The sequence below is a fragment of the Lissotriton vulgaris genome, chromosome 12 (assembly GCF_964263255.1).
Source record: "Lissotriton vulgaris chromosome 12, aLisVul1.2, whole genome shotgun sequence".
NCBI lineage: Eukaryota > Metazoa > Chordata > Amphibia > Caudata > Salamandridae > Lissotriton > Lissotriton vulgaris.
Window position 1 is genome coordinate 782,963,035 of NC_141700.1, and position 14,836 is coordinate 782,977,870.

At 42.6% G+C, this 14,836-nt stretch overlaps 1 protein-coding gene across 1 annotated transcript in view; it reads right to left on the reverse strand.

Annotated features, from left to right (window-relative positions):
• Nucleotides 1–11,427, reverse strand: part of LOC147678705 (uncharacterized) — a 35,290-nt gene extending 23,863 nt beyond the window's left edge. The window contains exon 1 of the mRNA XM_086945716.1: nt 11,266–11,427. Within this exon, the coding sequence (XP_086801842.1) occupies nt 11,266–11,427 (162 nt within the window). The remainder of the gene's footprint in view (nt 1–11,265) is intronic.
• Between the last annotated feature and the right edge of the window lie 3,409 nt (nt 11,428–14,836).

Below are 14,836 nucleotides of genomic sequence, written 5' to 3' on the forward strand. Positions count from 1 at the left end.
CAAGCGATGTTCCTATAGCTAATATTGTAATCTCTGGCCTTATTCATATGTTTCATTTTAAGGACTTGCTGGACCACACTCTTTCTCGCGGACCCCAGCATCCTAGACAAATGGGTGATGGAAGGTAAACACTGAGGGCTGGGTGCAGTAGGTCGATGCTCTGTCTCCTCCTCCCTATGTTCTTTTGACTCTTCCTCCCCTTCTCCCTTCCACCCACTCCCTCTCCTTCCCATTCTCACTATCTTCCTTTCATTCGGACTGCCTTTCTTTTCCTCTTCCACATGGCACACATACTGATGTTTCATTTTTGTCTTGCAGATTTTGTACGCTGCTTCCGGAGGAGCCCCACCCACGTATTTCATGTTATACTGTTGTTTGTTCCAATAAACTTGCGTTTCCATTTATTTGTGTTGTTTTAATAAGGTTCTTTTTTTTCTCCAATAAATGAGTGTATAGGTCTTCTTTTTCTGACAACACTTGTCTGTAGTTTATTGTGAAAATTGTCTGTTTATAGGAGGTTATGAGGGAAAACATTTGTAATTGTGCGGTGCACCTACCAAATATAAACCAACAGACTATTACAAAAATGAAGCGTAGGTAATTCTACAAACAACTGTAAGGGTTCTAGAAGTGTATCACTTTATAACACCATAAGTAAGATCTTAGGCAGAGTCCTCTTGGCCAGGTTAAGGGATAGTCTGGAGAGCTGTGGAGGTTTGGACGGTATCCAATACGGTTTCAGAGAGAAGAGAGGAACAATAGAGCAGTGCTCCAACTTACACCTGCTGATCTCAAAGTATACGGTGGCCAAGGAGGGGTCTCTGTACCTAGCGTTCATGGACCTCTCCTCGGCCTTCGACTTGGTGAACAGGTCTAAGTTGTGGGACATCCTTCTGAAGATTGGGATTGATGAGGCACTGGTTAGGTTCATGGCTTCTCTCCACCAAGAGCTTTTTGCAGTTGTGCGGGTTACAAAAGAAGGTAGATGCACATCCCGTTTTAACTCCATGCGAGGGGTCAGGCAGGGCTGCATACTGTCCCCCCTGCTTTTCACAATCTATATCAACGGCCTAGGTAGCCATCTGGATGGAGTGGCCAGAGACGTTCCGCGTGTAGGAGAAGTTAAGATCCCTGCTCTCCTATACACGGACGACGCGGTGCTGATAGCCCGCACCGGCGTCTGTCTCCAGCAGCTCCTAGACGCCTTTGGCACATTCATGGACCAACTAGACTTGAAGGTTAATTCGAACAAGTCACATACCATGATTGTTGACCACCAGAGGAAAAGGGCCCTGGTTAAAACCTTCATATGTAAGGGCGAAGTTGTTTCTAGTGTTTCTGTTTTTCCCTACCTGGGGGTGCTTTTTGACAACAAGGGTATCTGGGGCCCGTAGGTAAGGGCCAAAAGCCTGGCGGTGACCAGGACATCAACGGCTCTTTCGGGTTTCGCTAAAAGGCTGGGTTCTAGACCGATGGAAGCCCTCTTAAAGGTCTACAACAGCAAATGTTTTTCAGTGGCACTGTATGGCGCACCATTATGGGGTTACGTATGTCTGGAATCTATCCAAAAGGCGGAAAATAGATTTTTACGCTCCCTCTTGTCCGTTCCCCAGTCGACACCAACCTTTTATTTATTTATTTCAATTTGTATAGCGCGTTATCACCCGGGGGTCTCTAAGCGCTTGTACCAGACAAAACAGACAACTCCATAGAACCGGCAACTCCGCTACAACTCTCCCCAAGCCTCTCGGAACAGTATTGTTTTTAGTATCCGTCGAAATGGCAGCAACTTTGATTCCTTCCGTAGATCTGATGGAAGTTTATTCCATGCTGCCGGAAGTAGAGTGGAGAATGCTCGACCGCCCTGGGTCGATAAGCGATACCGAGGGGTTGTCAGGAGTGTGGCCTCAGACGACCTCAATGCCCTACCTGAAATGTAACTCGATAGTCTGCTTTTAATGTAGTTCGGTGCATTGCCGTAAATGGCCTTATGGGAAATACAAAGGCCTTTGAACAATGCCCTCTGCCTAACAGGAAGCCAATGCAGCTGGCGCAGAAGAGGAGATGCATGCGCCCTCCTAGGTTTCCTATAAATCAGTCTTGCTGCATCGTTCATCACTGTTTGAAGCCGTGAAAGTTGTTGCTGGGGTAAGCCCAGATACAACGCGTTGCCATAATCCAGTCGCCCCAGAATCATGGCTGTCACTGCGCTCCTTAAAGTAGAAAAGGACAGTAGATTGGAGATTTTACGCAGTTGCCTGAGTAAACCTATGCATGTACCCACCACAGTAGACACCTGCTTTCTCATGGACAAATTTCCATCAATGAGGATGCCCAGGCTTTTTACCACGGTTGCTGAAACTGGCGTCCTGCCCAGCTCCCCGGGCCAAAATCCATCGTGCCAGGTGCTGCCAGCGGTGGTAATTGGCAGCACCTCTGTTTTATCAGGATTGATCTTCAGGGAGTTGGCAGTCATCCAGTTTACTGTGTATCTCAGGTTGTTATGCAGGCGTGCTTGAGCTCCAGGAGTATCCTCTATTTGAATAATGATCTGTGTGTCGTCAGCGTAGTTATATATCTGACACTCCATCTTGTTAAGTTGCTGAAATCAGAGGCTGGTGGTAGATATTAAAAAGGAGCGGAGAGAGCGCCGACCCTTGCGGCACTCCACCTGTTCTTCCTAAGCTCAGAGAGCACTTTGAAGATTTCTTTCTGGGGATTTTGGGCAGTAGCGATCCTAGTCTCAAAGAAGTCTGCCTTACGTGCCTGGATCGCTCTCTTGTATATAGCAAGCTCCTGCACATACAATAGATGTGCCTCCGCGTTATAGTCCCTTCGCCAGGCTCTCTCCGCCTTCCGAAGAGCTTGTTTCCTAGCCCTCAGTCCATACATGCAGAAGTGGGTCTGGATTACGTTAATGACAGGTTACATTTGGCACCTTTAATTTACTGGCTTAAGACATGGCTCAATAAAGAACTATCCCTCAACCATTTGATAATGAAGGAAGTCATGTCTTTGGATCATAGCAGCAGAATACCGTGGATGGCCTACCTGAAGAAGTCCTTTATGGAACTGGGCCGCCCGGAACTCTTTACAGACCCCTCTGGCATTATGACACAAGACGTAGATATCGTTAAAAAACAATTTATGTTAAGGGTAAGAGTGTGTCGAGAGGAAAGGGAACTGCAAAAGCCTGCAGTGAGATGACACTATTTGCTAGTGAATTCCATCGCACTAGAACCATATCTATGTTTTGTCACTAAGCCATTTCACAGGTTCCTTTTAACTAAATTTAGATTTAATCTTATACATTTTTACTTGGGAAGTTTTAACACATGGGCGAAACCAGTCAGCACCGCCCTGTACTTGTGATAATTTCTCTGTACAAGACACCATGCACTTTATTATGTTTTGTGATTTCTTTTCTGATCAGAGAAAAAAATATTTGTTACCTATTCTAAGGGAAGCTGGTTTCTCCCAGGTTAGACCAGCCATGTTTTATCTCCAATCATTGTGTAACATCCGTATCACATTTTGTATGGTGGACTTTTTAGTGGCGGCGGCTAGATCAAGATCACGTAAGACATTATAAGATTTCCCCGTATGAACTGTTTTGTATACTCCTTTTTATAATCCTGTTTTTAGCTTATATACTTCACCACATGAATTCGATTGATATGAAATTGTTTAATTGTGTTTTACTTGTACATAAATGTTTTTATTCTCTTTGTATGATTTTTAACTAAATCGAATAAAGATTCTTTGACTGACTGACTGACTGAACACCATGAGTACTGCCAGTGTGATTACAGAACCAATAAGGCACTGCCTAGGACCACCGAGGCTTCAGGAACTGCCAAGGCCCACCCAGTATATTTAAATAAAGGCCCAGAGGGTGGCGATCCCTGGACTTCAGTTTGCCTCGAACCCCCCGAACAATTAGCAAACAATACCCGGGATGGTGGCGATCCCCTAGGCTGCGAAACATCTCTGTGCCCTCCCGCGCCTAATTTACATGTGTCATTAAGATCTCCAGTCCTACAGAGACCCTGCAATATAATAATAGGATTGGCCACAGAACATTACCTACCAGGGGCCTCATTTAAATGAACAGGTGATACCCCGCTTCTTCTTTTTGTTTTCTCCATTTTTACCATCCAGATTCGCTCTATTAAAGGGATACAAGGTTTTCCTCCTCTTGCTTCAACTAGTCAAACAAGGATTTGCTATCACGGGTTAGAAGCCATGCACCGCCCTCTAACAGCAAACATAAATGTCCAGTGGATGCACACCCCGGGACATTGTATGAGCTGCGCCTGGGAGGTCGCACTCCCTAGGACCAAGATGCATTTGTTAGTAAAAATGCATACTGACACTACTTACACACGTGTGGTACAGCGACCAGAGTGTAGTGAAGAAGCAGAGGAAGCGCAAAATCTCAAAATATAAATCCTACCAGAGGTCGGATAACATAGTTCAATGAGCCAACAACCCTGGGATGAGTAGAAACAGCTACACAAAGAAAACGAGTCTTCAGCACAATGCAAGCAACTTTGAAATATTGGTGAGTGCTGCCTTCTTTTTACCTTATCCCGCTCGTCGCCAAATTTATGTAGTGAAGAGGCAGACAGCAGTGGATCCGATAAGTAGATTTATTGCAGAAAAACAAGACACCTTAAACACCCACCAACAGGAGCAGACAGCCAGGCAACCGTCTTCTCCACCACCATGTACATACTCCCCAAGGTTCCCCTCATGACAGTCCTACATTCTAACATTACATACTTACATTCTAGTAGAATTACATACTAATATTCAACTATTATACTACACAGAGCACATGACTTTACAGCAATGAGCTCATGGTTTCATCGAGGAGTCTTGAGACCGGTAGGGGTGAGTAGTTCGCTTCCCACTCTCTGTATTATATAAACGCAAACTAACACCACTTCCACAGGTATACTACAGCCCCCAGAGCACCTCACTTTACAGCAATGAGCTCACGATTTAGACTCACAGTCAATCCCTGAGCCTTCAGACCAGTAGGAGAAAGTAGTTTGCTACCCACTCCCTATATACTATAAACGCAAACTAACACTACTTACACAGTTATACTACGGCGGCTAGTATCCTACAGTGCCCAGAGCCCATCACTTTACAGCACTAAGCTCGGTTTCATCCCCGAGTCTTCACACCGGAAGGCGTGAGTAATTCGCTTCCCACTTCCGGTATAGTATAAACACACGGTAGCGGTCAGTAGTTCGCTTCCCACTCTTGTATGGTATAAACGACTACTAACACTACTTGCACACGTATACTACAGCGCCCAGAGCCCATCCCTTTACAGCAATGGGGACACGGTTTAGGCTCTAGGTTTCATACCAGAGAGTAGCAGCATATCACTTCGGCACGATGTCACTCTGAGCAACACCGCACTTTCAGACCGGTAGGAGTGAATACTTTGCTTCACACTCCCCCACAGAGGTTACAGTGCTCCTACCCTCCTTTCCTACTTTTTTCACCCTTTTTTCCCCTTACTCGCTTCAACGAAATCACAAAATGGCGGCCAACACTTTCTAGCTGCAAACGCTCACAGCGCTCACAAACAATAAGCAGCAAGCTCATAACACCTCAGCCAATCAGATGGCAGAATTCCCAAATATCGATATCTGTAAATTTCGAATTTTCTCCTAAACTACTTAACGGATTCACACCAAATGAACAAAAGTGTGCTTTCTATACCAAGACCCTTCACCCTGCCAAATTTGGGGTAATTCTGTTCACCCGTTCGACCTGTAGCCTTGTCTAAAGTTTCCTATGGAAATTAACAAGGAGAAAACATGTTTTGGAACCCCCCCTTTATCTCGCCCCCCTAAACCAATCACCCCCAAACTTTCAACATAGGAGCTTATACAAACAAAGAATTAGTTTTGAAAATTTCATGAAGATTCATCGAAGGATGCCAAAGTTATAAGCAGAACAATAAATGCTCTTCCTATGGAAACTTGGTCCTAACTATAACTACCTACTGGCGACCGCCAGTAGGTAATATAAATATACATATGAAGCAACCACACTCCTGGCTGACGTGTTTCAACCTCGTTTCCGCGATCTTGATCACATGACATGCTGGACCAATAATAACATACCTATAGTGTGCACATCCAAAGATCACCTCCCCTTGAGCTATCACAATGGTAGAGAGACTTGGTGGTACACCGCAAAATGCCCACATTGAATAAGCATGAATCATAATAATTATCCACTCAATGCCTACAAACATAAAATCATGGATACATATGGATAAACATAAATGAATACAAGACTGATAAAATATGGTAGAAAAAAGTATTAAAAACTGTACAAACAGGATAAAAACATGGATAAAATACTGATTGCATTTATAATGAAAACCATAGAGGGCAACATGCCATATCCTGAATAAAATACAGTTCCATCAGTCATAATGCATAATTTGAGCTGTCTAAACATAACCAAGTAAAAAACGTTACCATTATTGTACGATCCCCATAAAGTGCATGAACATAGAGTGCATGTGCAAATCAGTGCAAATTCGCTAAAAAATTTGCAAAAAATACCATATATTGTTGGCCGAAATATCAACATCCATCTAAGTCTCTGAATGATAAAGTGCAAGTGTACAGTAAACCTGTTGACTGAGTGCAAAGAGGCAACATTTTGGCAAATTGATACATGGCTAACAACAATGATGAAAATAAATATCAGAGTAAAAAAACATAGGTTACGATACAATAAATACAGGGACAGAATGATACAAATCCTACAGAGCTGGAGAAACTGTGAATGCAGGGGGCACCAGTTTGACCGGTCGTGGACCTTTCATAGAAAGTTATGAAGGTCCTCACTTGTGTTAAGACCATTGGGCATACTAGTGTCTAGTAATACAATTAAATGTGATTCAAGCGGACTCAATAGTTTCTCCGTATTGCCACCACAAACTGACTTTGGTACATATCCAATTACATAGTACCTCAGATCATTGAGATTGTTATTGTGAACATGTTTTAAGTGCCTAGCCACTGAGTAGTTTGGATCCGAGTTTACCACAGCCCGAAGATGTAGGGGAATACAGTTGAAGACCTGGGGTTTAGTACTCCCAACGTACTTGAGTTGGCAAGTGCACTCCAATATATACACTGCGAACTCTCTTTGACATGTGAAATGACCCTGGAATTTAATAGGGTCGTCGTCGAATGCTGTGGTGTTCTCTGGGATGTTTTTTCCAAACTTACACGCTCTGCACAAGCTGCACTAAAAAAGCCTGTCCTGGGTGACAACCAAGTGTCAGATACAATCACCTCAGGGCTGCTTTTGACACGCGCGTCTCTCATCGAGGGGGCGCGTCTAAATGTGAGAGTTGGAAGTTCAGGCACAACTTGCGATAGTGTCAGATCTGATAACACTATTGGCCAATGTTTGTAAATTAACCTCCTGGTTTGTCTCTCCTGGCAGCTCTAAGAAGTTATTAGTCTGACAGGATCTGGGGTACTGGTCGACTGGACAGTAGTTACAGAGGTGATATTGGTGGTAGCTATTTGTCCCTGTAGAAATTCCTCCCTGTTGTGTTTGTTGGCCCTGTTCAATGCCTGTTTCAACTCCATATGTTTATAACCCATAGCTAGAAATCTCTGAAAAGCTTCCGCTTGCCATTGGTCAAGATTCACTTCTGAGCTACAAATTCTAATATGCAGAAATTCTCCGTAGGGGATACTGGGGATTAGGTGGGGTGGGTGAGCACTGCTGGCATGTAGCACTGAATTGCCCGCAGTGCTTTTCCTGTGAAGTTTGGTCTGAATTATGCTGTCCTCTATTTACAACTCCACATCTAAGAATTGTACACAACTTTTGTTAACACCATCGCTGCTAGGGAGATTTTCCTCCGGTGCTGAACTCCCTTGAAATCCCATTGTTCATGACGAGCTCAGCTCGTCATAAGCACACGACCAGTGTACTGCATGACGAGCTGAGCTCGTCATGAGCAGCGAAGGGGTTAATATGAGCAGTAAAAATCTAATTCAGATTATTAACATTGATGTTGCGGACAAGTTGGTGTGCAGATTCCTCAGACCCCTTCCATATGACGCACACGTCGTCAATGAACCTCCACCAGTGGAGGACGTGCGAGTCATAAGTAACCTTGTGGTCAACCCTGAGGCTATGTACCTCCCACCAGCCAACGTGAAGACACACGTAGCTGGGGGAGAAACATGTGCCCATGGCTACACCCCGTAGCTGTTGGAACAACACCTGTTAAAAAGGAAAAAGTTGTTACTGAGACATGTCTCTATCATTTTTAAAATCATCAAGTTGTGCTCATATAAATGGATACTTCTACTGCCCAAATAGTGTTTGACCGCATTGAATACCATCAGAGTGGAGTGTACTTGTACAGAGTGAACTAATGTCCATCACAATGAAGAGGCAATCCTCTTCCCACTTCACAGACTGCAATTTGGACAGGAAATTACCAGTGTCCTTTATGAACGATGGGAGACTTTCTACGAATTTGTGCAGATAGTAGTCCATGTACTTCGACATAGTCTCTAAACGAGTTCTTTGAGCCGAAATAATAGGTCTCCCAGGCACCGGTGTTACATTTTTGTGTACTTTCAGAATAAAGAACAAAACAGGTGTTATTGGGTGATTGTTCTTCAGGAAACTGAGGGCGATATTATCAAGAAAGGGCGATACATTATCGCCGCTTTTATCGGCAGGAAACTGCCGCTAAAACGGCGATAATGGGCTTGATAATATGTCCTTGTGAATTCCCATAGAAGCCCAGGTTCTGGTGTTAACCTGGGCTTCTATGGGAATTAACAAGGGCCTATTATCAAGCCCATTATCGCCGCTTTAGCTACAGTTTCCTGCTGATAAAAGCGGCGATAATGTATCGCCCTTTCTTGATAATATGGCCCTGAATTCGTGTTTTCTGAGTAAACCCTTGCGTTTCCATTGAGCCAGTCCTTTGAAGACAGTGTCTGTTATTCGTATCAGGTCATTGGGGGAGGCTCTCCTGTAACAATCGATATCGCTCAAATGGCAGTCAGCCTCCTGTAAATACAGATCTCTCGCCCACAAGACAATATTGCCCCCCTTGTCCGCCTGATTTACGATCAAGTTCTTGTTTGTCCTGAGTTTATGCATAAGTTTAGAGTATTGTATGTCTTGATGCTTCCTGTGAATTTTCTTACGCATGATCTTTCTATTCAACTGATTCAAATCCTCAGCGACACAGTCGTTGAAGACGTCAATAGCGTCTCTGGGCATCATGAGCACAAAACTGGATGTTGTATGGAAGGGGCTATCTGAGGCAGAACTAAAACTCATACCAATATCTAACATGTCCATTTGTTAGGACCCGGATGTTACCTCGTCTTCGTTTGATAAGGACTGCAAAGTTTTTAATGTATTGATATCAGAAACCTATAATGTGAAGAATGTAGAGGAGGGCTGTTTGAAACCAGGGACGCTGTACGTTGTGCTCTTGAGTTTGTAGAATTTGAGTTTTCTAATAAATTTGAACATGTCCACCCTCGATTGGACATACTTAAAACTGTTGAGTGGGCAATACGATAAACCTAGGGATAGCATTAGAATTTCAGCAACAGACAGGAAAGTATCTGAGGGATTAATTACTATGTTGTCCGCGCCATTCAACGTTGGGACCACTTCTTTCTGTTGTTCCCTAACCTGCCGCGATTGCTGTTTCCGGAGTTTGCGCCTTTGTTTTCTGCGCCAGTTCCTCCGTCGCCTTGTTTCCTGGGTGGATTGCGTGGTCGTAACGTTTGGCGCAGGTCCGATTGTAAAAAAGTAAGCTCCTCGCCAGGTGTGAAATTTGTGGGCACCTGTTCTTGACCACTGGCACCTCTGCTGAGGTCAGAATCACTACTGCTAAGATCAGAGCTCAAATCCGAGGTAGAAGGCCCTTGGCCTGTTGCGGCAGCAGTAGGTGCTACACCTGGTGTTTTAATTGCCAGTGCTTGCATTTTCACAGTGTCAAATTTCTTCGAAAATGTAAATACCCTCTGAGGTTCATAATCTCACTTGTCTCCTGTGAATTTGTAAATTTTTCGTGCTTTGATGGTGTCCTCCAATTTCTTAAGACAGACATCTATTTCCTCGCTTCCTTTCTTGATCTGATCTTTATTCTCAAGTACATCAAGTAGGCCATTAGTTTCATCAATCTCTTTGAGGATTTAAATCCTGTCTATTTCAGCGTATTCAATTAGGGTGGACACCATGTTCATTGAAGCCTCTCGGTTATTTGTTGCCCACTCTTTCATCATAAGCGGGTTAGGGTTTTCGAATGTTGGCACAATCATTACTCTTAAGCAGCGTGGGATTCTATTTACTTCACAATAGTTTTCTAAAGATTTTTTCTCCCACCATTTATTTTGCTCTGTGCGTAATAGCTTTTCCAAATTTTTCAGAAGTGATTTTATGTCGTTGGTGGTGCTTTTACTTTCATTTCTGCCGCTTTTTAGTGTAACATATTAACATAATTAATACAAAAATATATTTAACGTTATATTAATTTGATTCATGTTTTATATTAATTACTACAAATATATATACATATATATTTTAAAATAAATAAAAATACATATTTTTAAAAAAGTTGTACAATATAAAAAAGATATATTTTATTTATATTATGTATATTTTCACATTTATTTGATAAAAAATAATATAATTTATAATAAATATTTTATTGATGTTAAACTATATATATGAATATATATATGCACACACACACATGCACAAACACATATATTTGTGCTTGTGTGTTTATATATGTATATATTTATATATAGTATTAAATATTAGTGGAATATACTTATGTGCATCATATTACATGTATATATTGAAATATTTACCATTTACTACTTTAAACTCTATATTTAAAAAGATAGATATTTTTGTATATTTTTGAACGATATTAGTGTCAACAATATTTTTTTCTGATAGTTATTTACTTACTTTTATAAGTATAGGAGAACAATTTTGTGGTACACAATATTTTTCACACAATATTTTTGTCAACAATATTGTTTACCACGATAATGTTTCAGAGATCCCCACTAAACTATGACACTGTACAGACAGGTAGAGACCAGAATTCAATTGCATTATTACCGCCAAGGGGCCATCTTTAGGCTACCAAAGTGCTCACTCCCCCAACCCGAGCCATCCACATCTGTTTGGCAGCATTTCCTTTCTTACCAGGCGTGCAAGATTGACCGCAATGTGCACCCCAATGACCACAACGAGCAGCAGTCCAAAAGAGTCTGCAGTATCGTCCCTGCCCAGGATGCATTTCTCATTGTTCTCCTCCTGGGAAAGAAACCAACAACATCTGGGTAGGAGGTCACACCACCTCCACATACACATCCCCCACCCCACTTCTTTCTCTCTCTCTTCATCTTCTGCCTTCCCCTTTTGATGTCACAGATGGGAGTGGCAAGCCATTGTGATGTCACTGGTGGTGTCATGCCCCACCCTGATGGATCCCTCACAACTGGAAACATTGTGAAATAAGTATTGGCAATGCCAGTAGGTCCGGCTTTAAAGGAAGGCCTGGTGACAGTTGCCAGACCTAAATATCCATGTAGGGTAATGACTCCCCTCCTCCCATCTGTTCTGCTTCCAAAGAAAACCCGAATAAATGTTCTAGTTATCCAAGAAGCATTACAGTGTTGTGTGCAACCCTAAATAAACGGTCAAGCTTAGGCAGCTGGATAAATAAACAAAATTATCACAGCTGTGTGGAGGGCAAGCACTTTTTTTTGTGGAAGCACACAACCTCTGCACAATCAAAACATGTACACCTGGCTCCCAACCTGTGGGAGGAGCAAAGCCCCTCGCTAGTGATGCTCACATAATTGTCTGGAAATAGTTACTCTATCATAATGACTTTGCCTGTACAATTCAAATGCAACATGTATAGACATATATAATAAAAATAGAACTTTACTAGTTGGAAAGTTATAATTCCGCTATTGTTTACACGTATTCCACAAGGGATTCCTGCATCTGAAGGCATAATGTTTAGCTGACAAGACCTCTCGACAGGTTCCAAATGGCTACACTTTCAGTATACACGCTCAGTGCCTTGATTGGGATGAAAAGGATTGAGGGGAGCTCTAAATGGGGTGTGGTCCAAGAAGATTATTTAAGAAGCCTCCACAAGAGGCATGGCCCTTATTCCTGCACCAGTTACTTGAAGATGTTTTTCTCCTATTATTGTTAGTCTAAAGTGGAATCTAATTCTGACTGATATATATCCACTGTTCTAACTTTAAAGTTACAAGAAAACTGGTTTATTTGTGAGCTGGCTGTAAGGGGATTTAACATGTTTACTAGAGCTATTTACCATGGTGTCAATAGTGGCCCCAAGATTGGATGTTAGAAGCTCTGAGTGACGCCCAGCTAACAAGAAATTAAGAACACTAAAGATTTTACTGGCAAGTAGGTTACCAACAGGACAATCAAACTGGTGCTCCATAATCTGTAATTTTCACCTGCTTTGGGTGCATCGCCAAATGTTTAAACACAAATGGTGGATTTTGTAGCAGAATTTATGCTTTAATTCTTTGGTAATTGCACATATGTAAATCTGGAACTAAACACAAAATGAAGAAACTGAGGTTTATGTTTTGGAGCTAAAGAAGAAGAATGTTATTGTGGAAGAGGTGTGGCACAGCGGCCAGGGTGCCTGACTCCGGTCCACGGGGTTCACGGTTCGATCTCCGGCTCTGGCAGCAGGTTAGCCCAGCACCATGTGACTCTGGCCAATAGCTCACTTAATCTTTCCAATGGCCCCCAGTGCCTTGACGCCCTTGGGTAATTGTGTGCTTTACAAATACTGGATTTCATGCGATGTGGCAGATTATTTTTCCTTACTTTGATCAGCCTAGAGCACAGGAGAATGAGGAGAAAAAAGAAATGGGAAATCCGGAATGGGTCAAAAAAGTCACAGAGGATTGTTCCGATAGATATTTTACTTACTTAGGACAATCAGCCTCTTTCTTAGTCAACTCTCTATTGGTTGAAATAAAATGCTTGCATATGTGCTAGTGATACAAATTCTAGGATACATTGGAGAGATATAATATATGACAAGGCTGTATCCTAAATTTGAAAGCAGATCACTACAAAAAAAGATGTAAAATCCGATATTTCCAAGTTTTGAGCTGCCAAGATTTAAGAGAAAGAATTTAAATGCTAAGAGAATAAGCTAGTTTTACTCACGGTTGTGTTGACTCACTCTCTGGATAAAGAAATGTGGAATGAAGTGGCATGGAATGATGTGGTTCATATATCTTAGTTCCACAAGTCAGACAAATTTGAATCCCTTTTTGCTATATACAGATGATTCCATACTAGCGGCGTAATAATCAACTGCTCTTCTGGCACATCGAGCAGCCAGGACATCCACTACACAATGAATGAATTCCCAATCAGTGTTTTGATTGCACACTGTGTCTTGTCCAGATATCTAATAGTTAATACCCTAAACCTGCTTTCTGAACTTTATGGGCCTGGAACTGGAGCAGGTTGTAGCAAAATATAACAAGCCAAAGGGATATATCCTTGACCTCCAATGTTAGCAATTACACATGTATTTAGATTTTGCTCACTAACACAACTTTATAGCAAGACACATTTGTTGTCAAGGGATAACAATCCCTGCCTTTCTGAAGAATTCTGTTACTCACCTCCCCCCCCTTGCAGTTGCTAATACTTTGACTGACACTTTGAAAAATGGCTCACAAATTAGCAAACCTTATTTTTTTTATATGATTCCAAAATGATCAAGAAAATCAATTTTTACAAAATCATGTTAAGATTGGTATTCATCATGTGTGCCAGTGAGCCAGCCTTCCATGATGGCAGCGTTAGTGAGAGCGCTGGTACCCAGACCAGAATCGGTCTACATAACACCCTTTGGACCACCTGCTTACCAAAGGAAGGAGATGGCTCACAGGGAGGTTGTGTCCGCCGGAGGAAAGCGGACATCTTGTGGAGGTCGATGGTGACTGCAAGGAATCCATGATCTCCCACTTCATACTGAGACTCCCACGCATGGTGGCAACAACAGAGGTGACTGGCAAGCCCTTGGGTGTGGGCCAAGCCTGTCCATGGTGAACCTGTGTTGGAGAAGTAGTGGCTGACCATGAAGGCGTAAGAGCCACCTCCTCCCCTCGTTGAATATTCAGTTGCACAGGCTACAAAGATGTGCATGCGCTACTGCCATCGATCTGTACTGGCATATGGTGATGGTGCCTTGGCGTAATAGGGGTGTGGCAAGAGAATAGCTTGAATGTGCCTGGTCTGCTAGGGTGAGACACATTCCTGCTTGTTTAATGAAGGCCTTGATAGTTTGTGCCAGAGTCATTCCCCACCTCTCAGCTGTGGTGGAGGGTTAGCCCGGGAGAAAGTGGGGTCACGGTCTGATCTTGGCTAGGTCTCCCTGATATTACTGGTCTGGTCACAGACAGAAAGGGCTGAATTAAACTACTGATCTGAAGGTCTGAATACATAAAATCAAGTCCAGTATTGGCCATTGTATTGTTCTTTTGTTAACCCATCTTGAAAAGCATGGCTCCAGCATTACAAGAGACGTGCTTGTCTCCCGGGAGAGTCATGACATGGATAAGCGCCTTGATGTCAAATCCTTAGTCCTATGTCAGTGTCGATGGCAGGCCTCTCAGAGTACAAGGGAGGTTCCTATGGACTGATTTTGCAGTAGTGAATAAATATGGCTTAAGAAGAGACTTCCTGTTATTGTTTT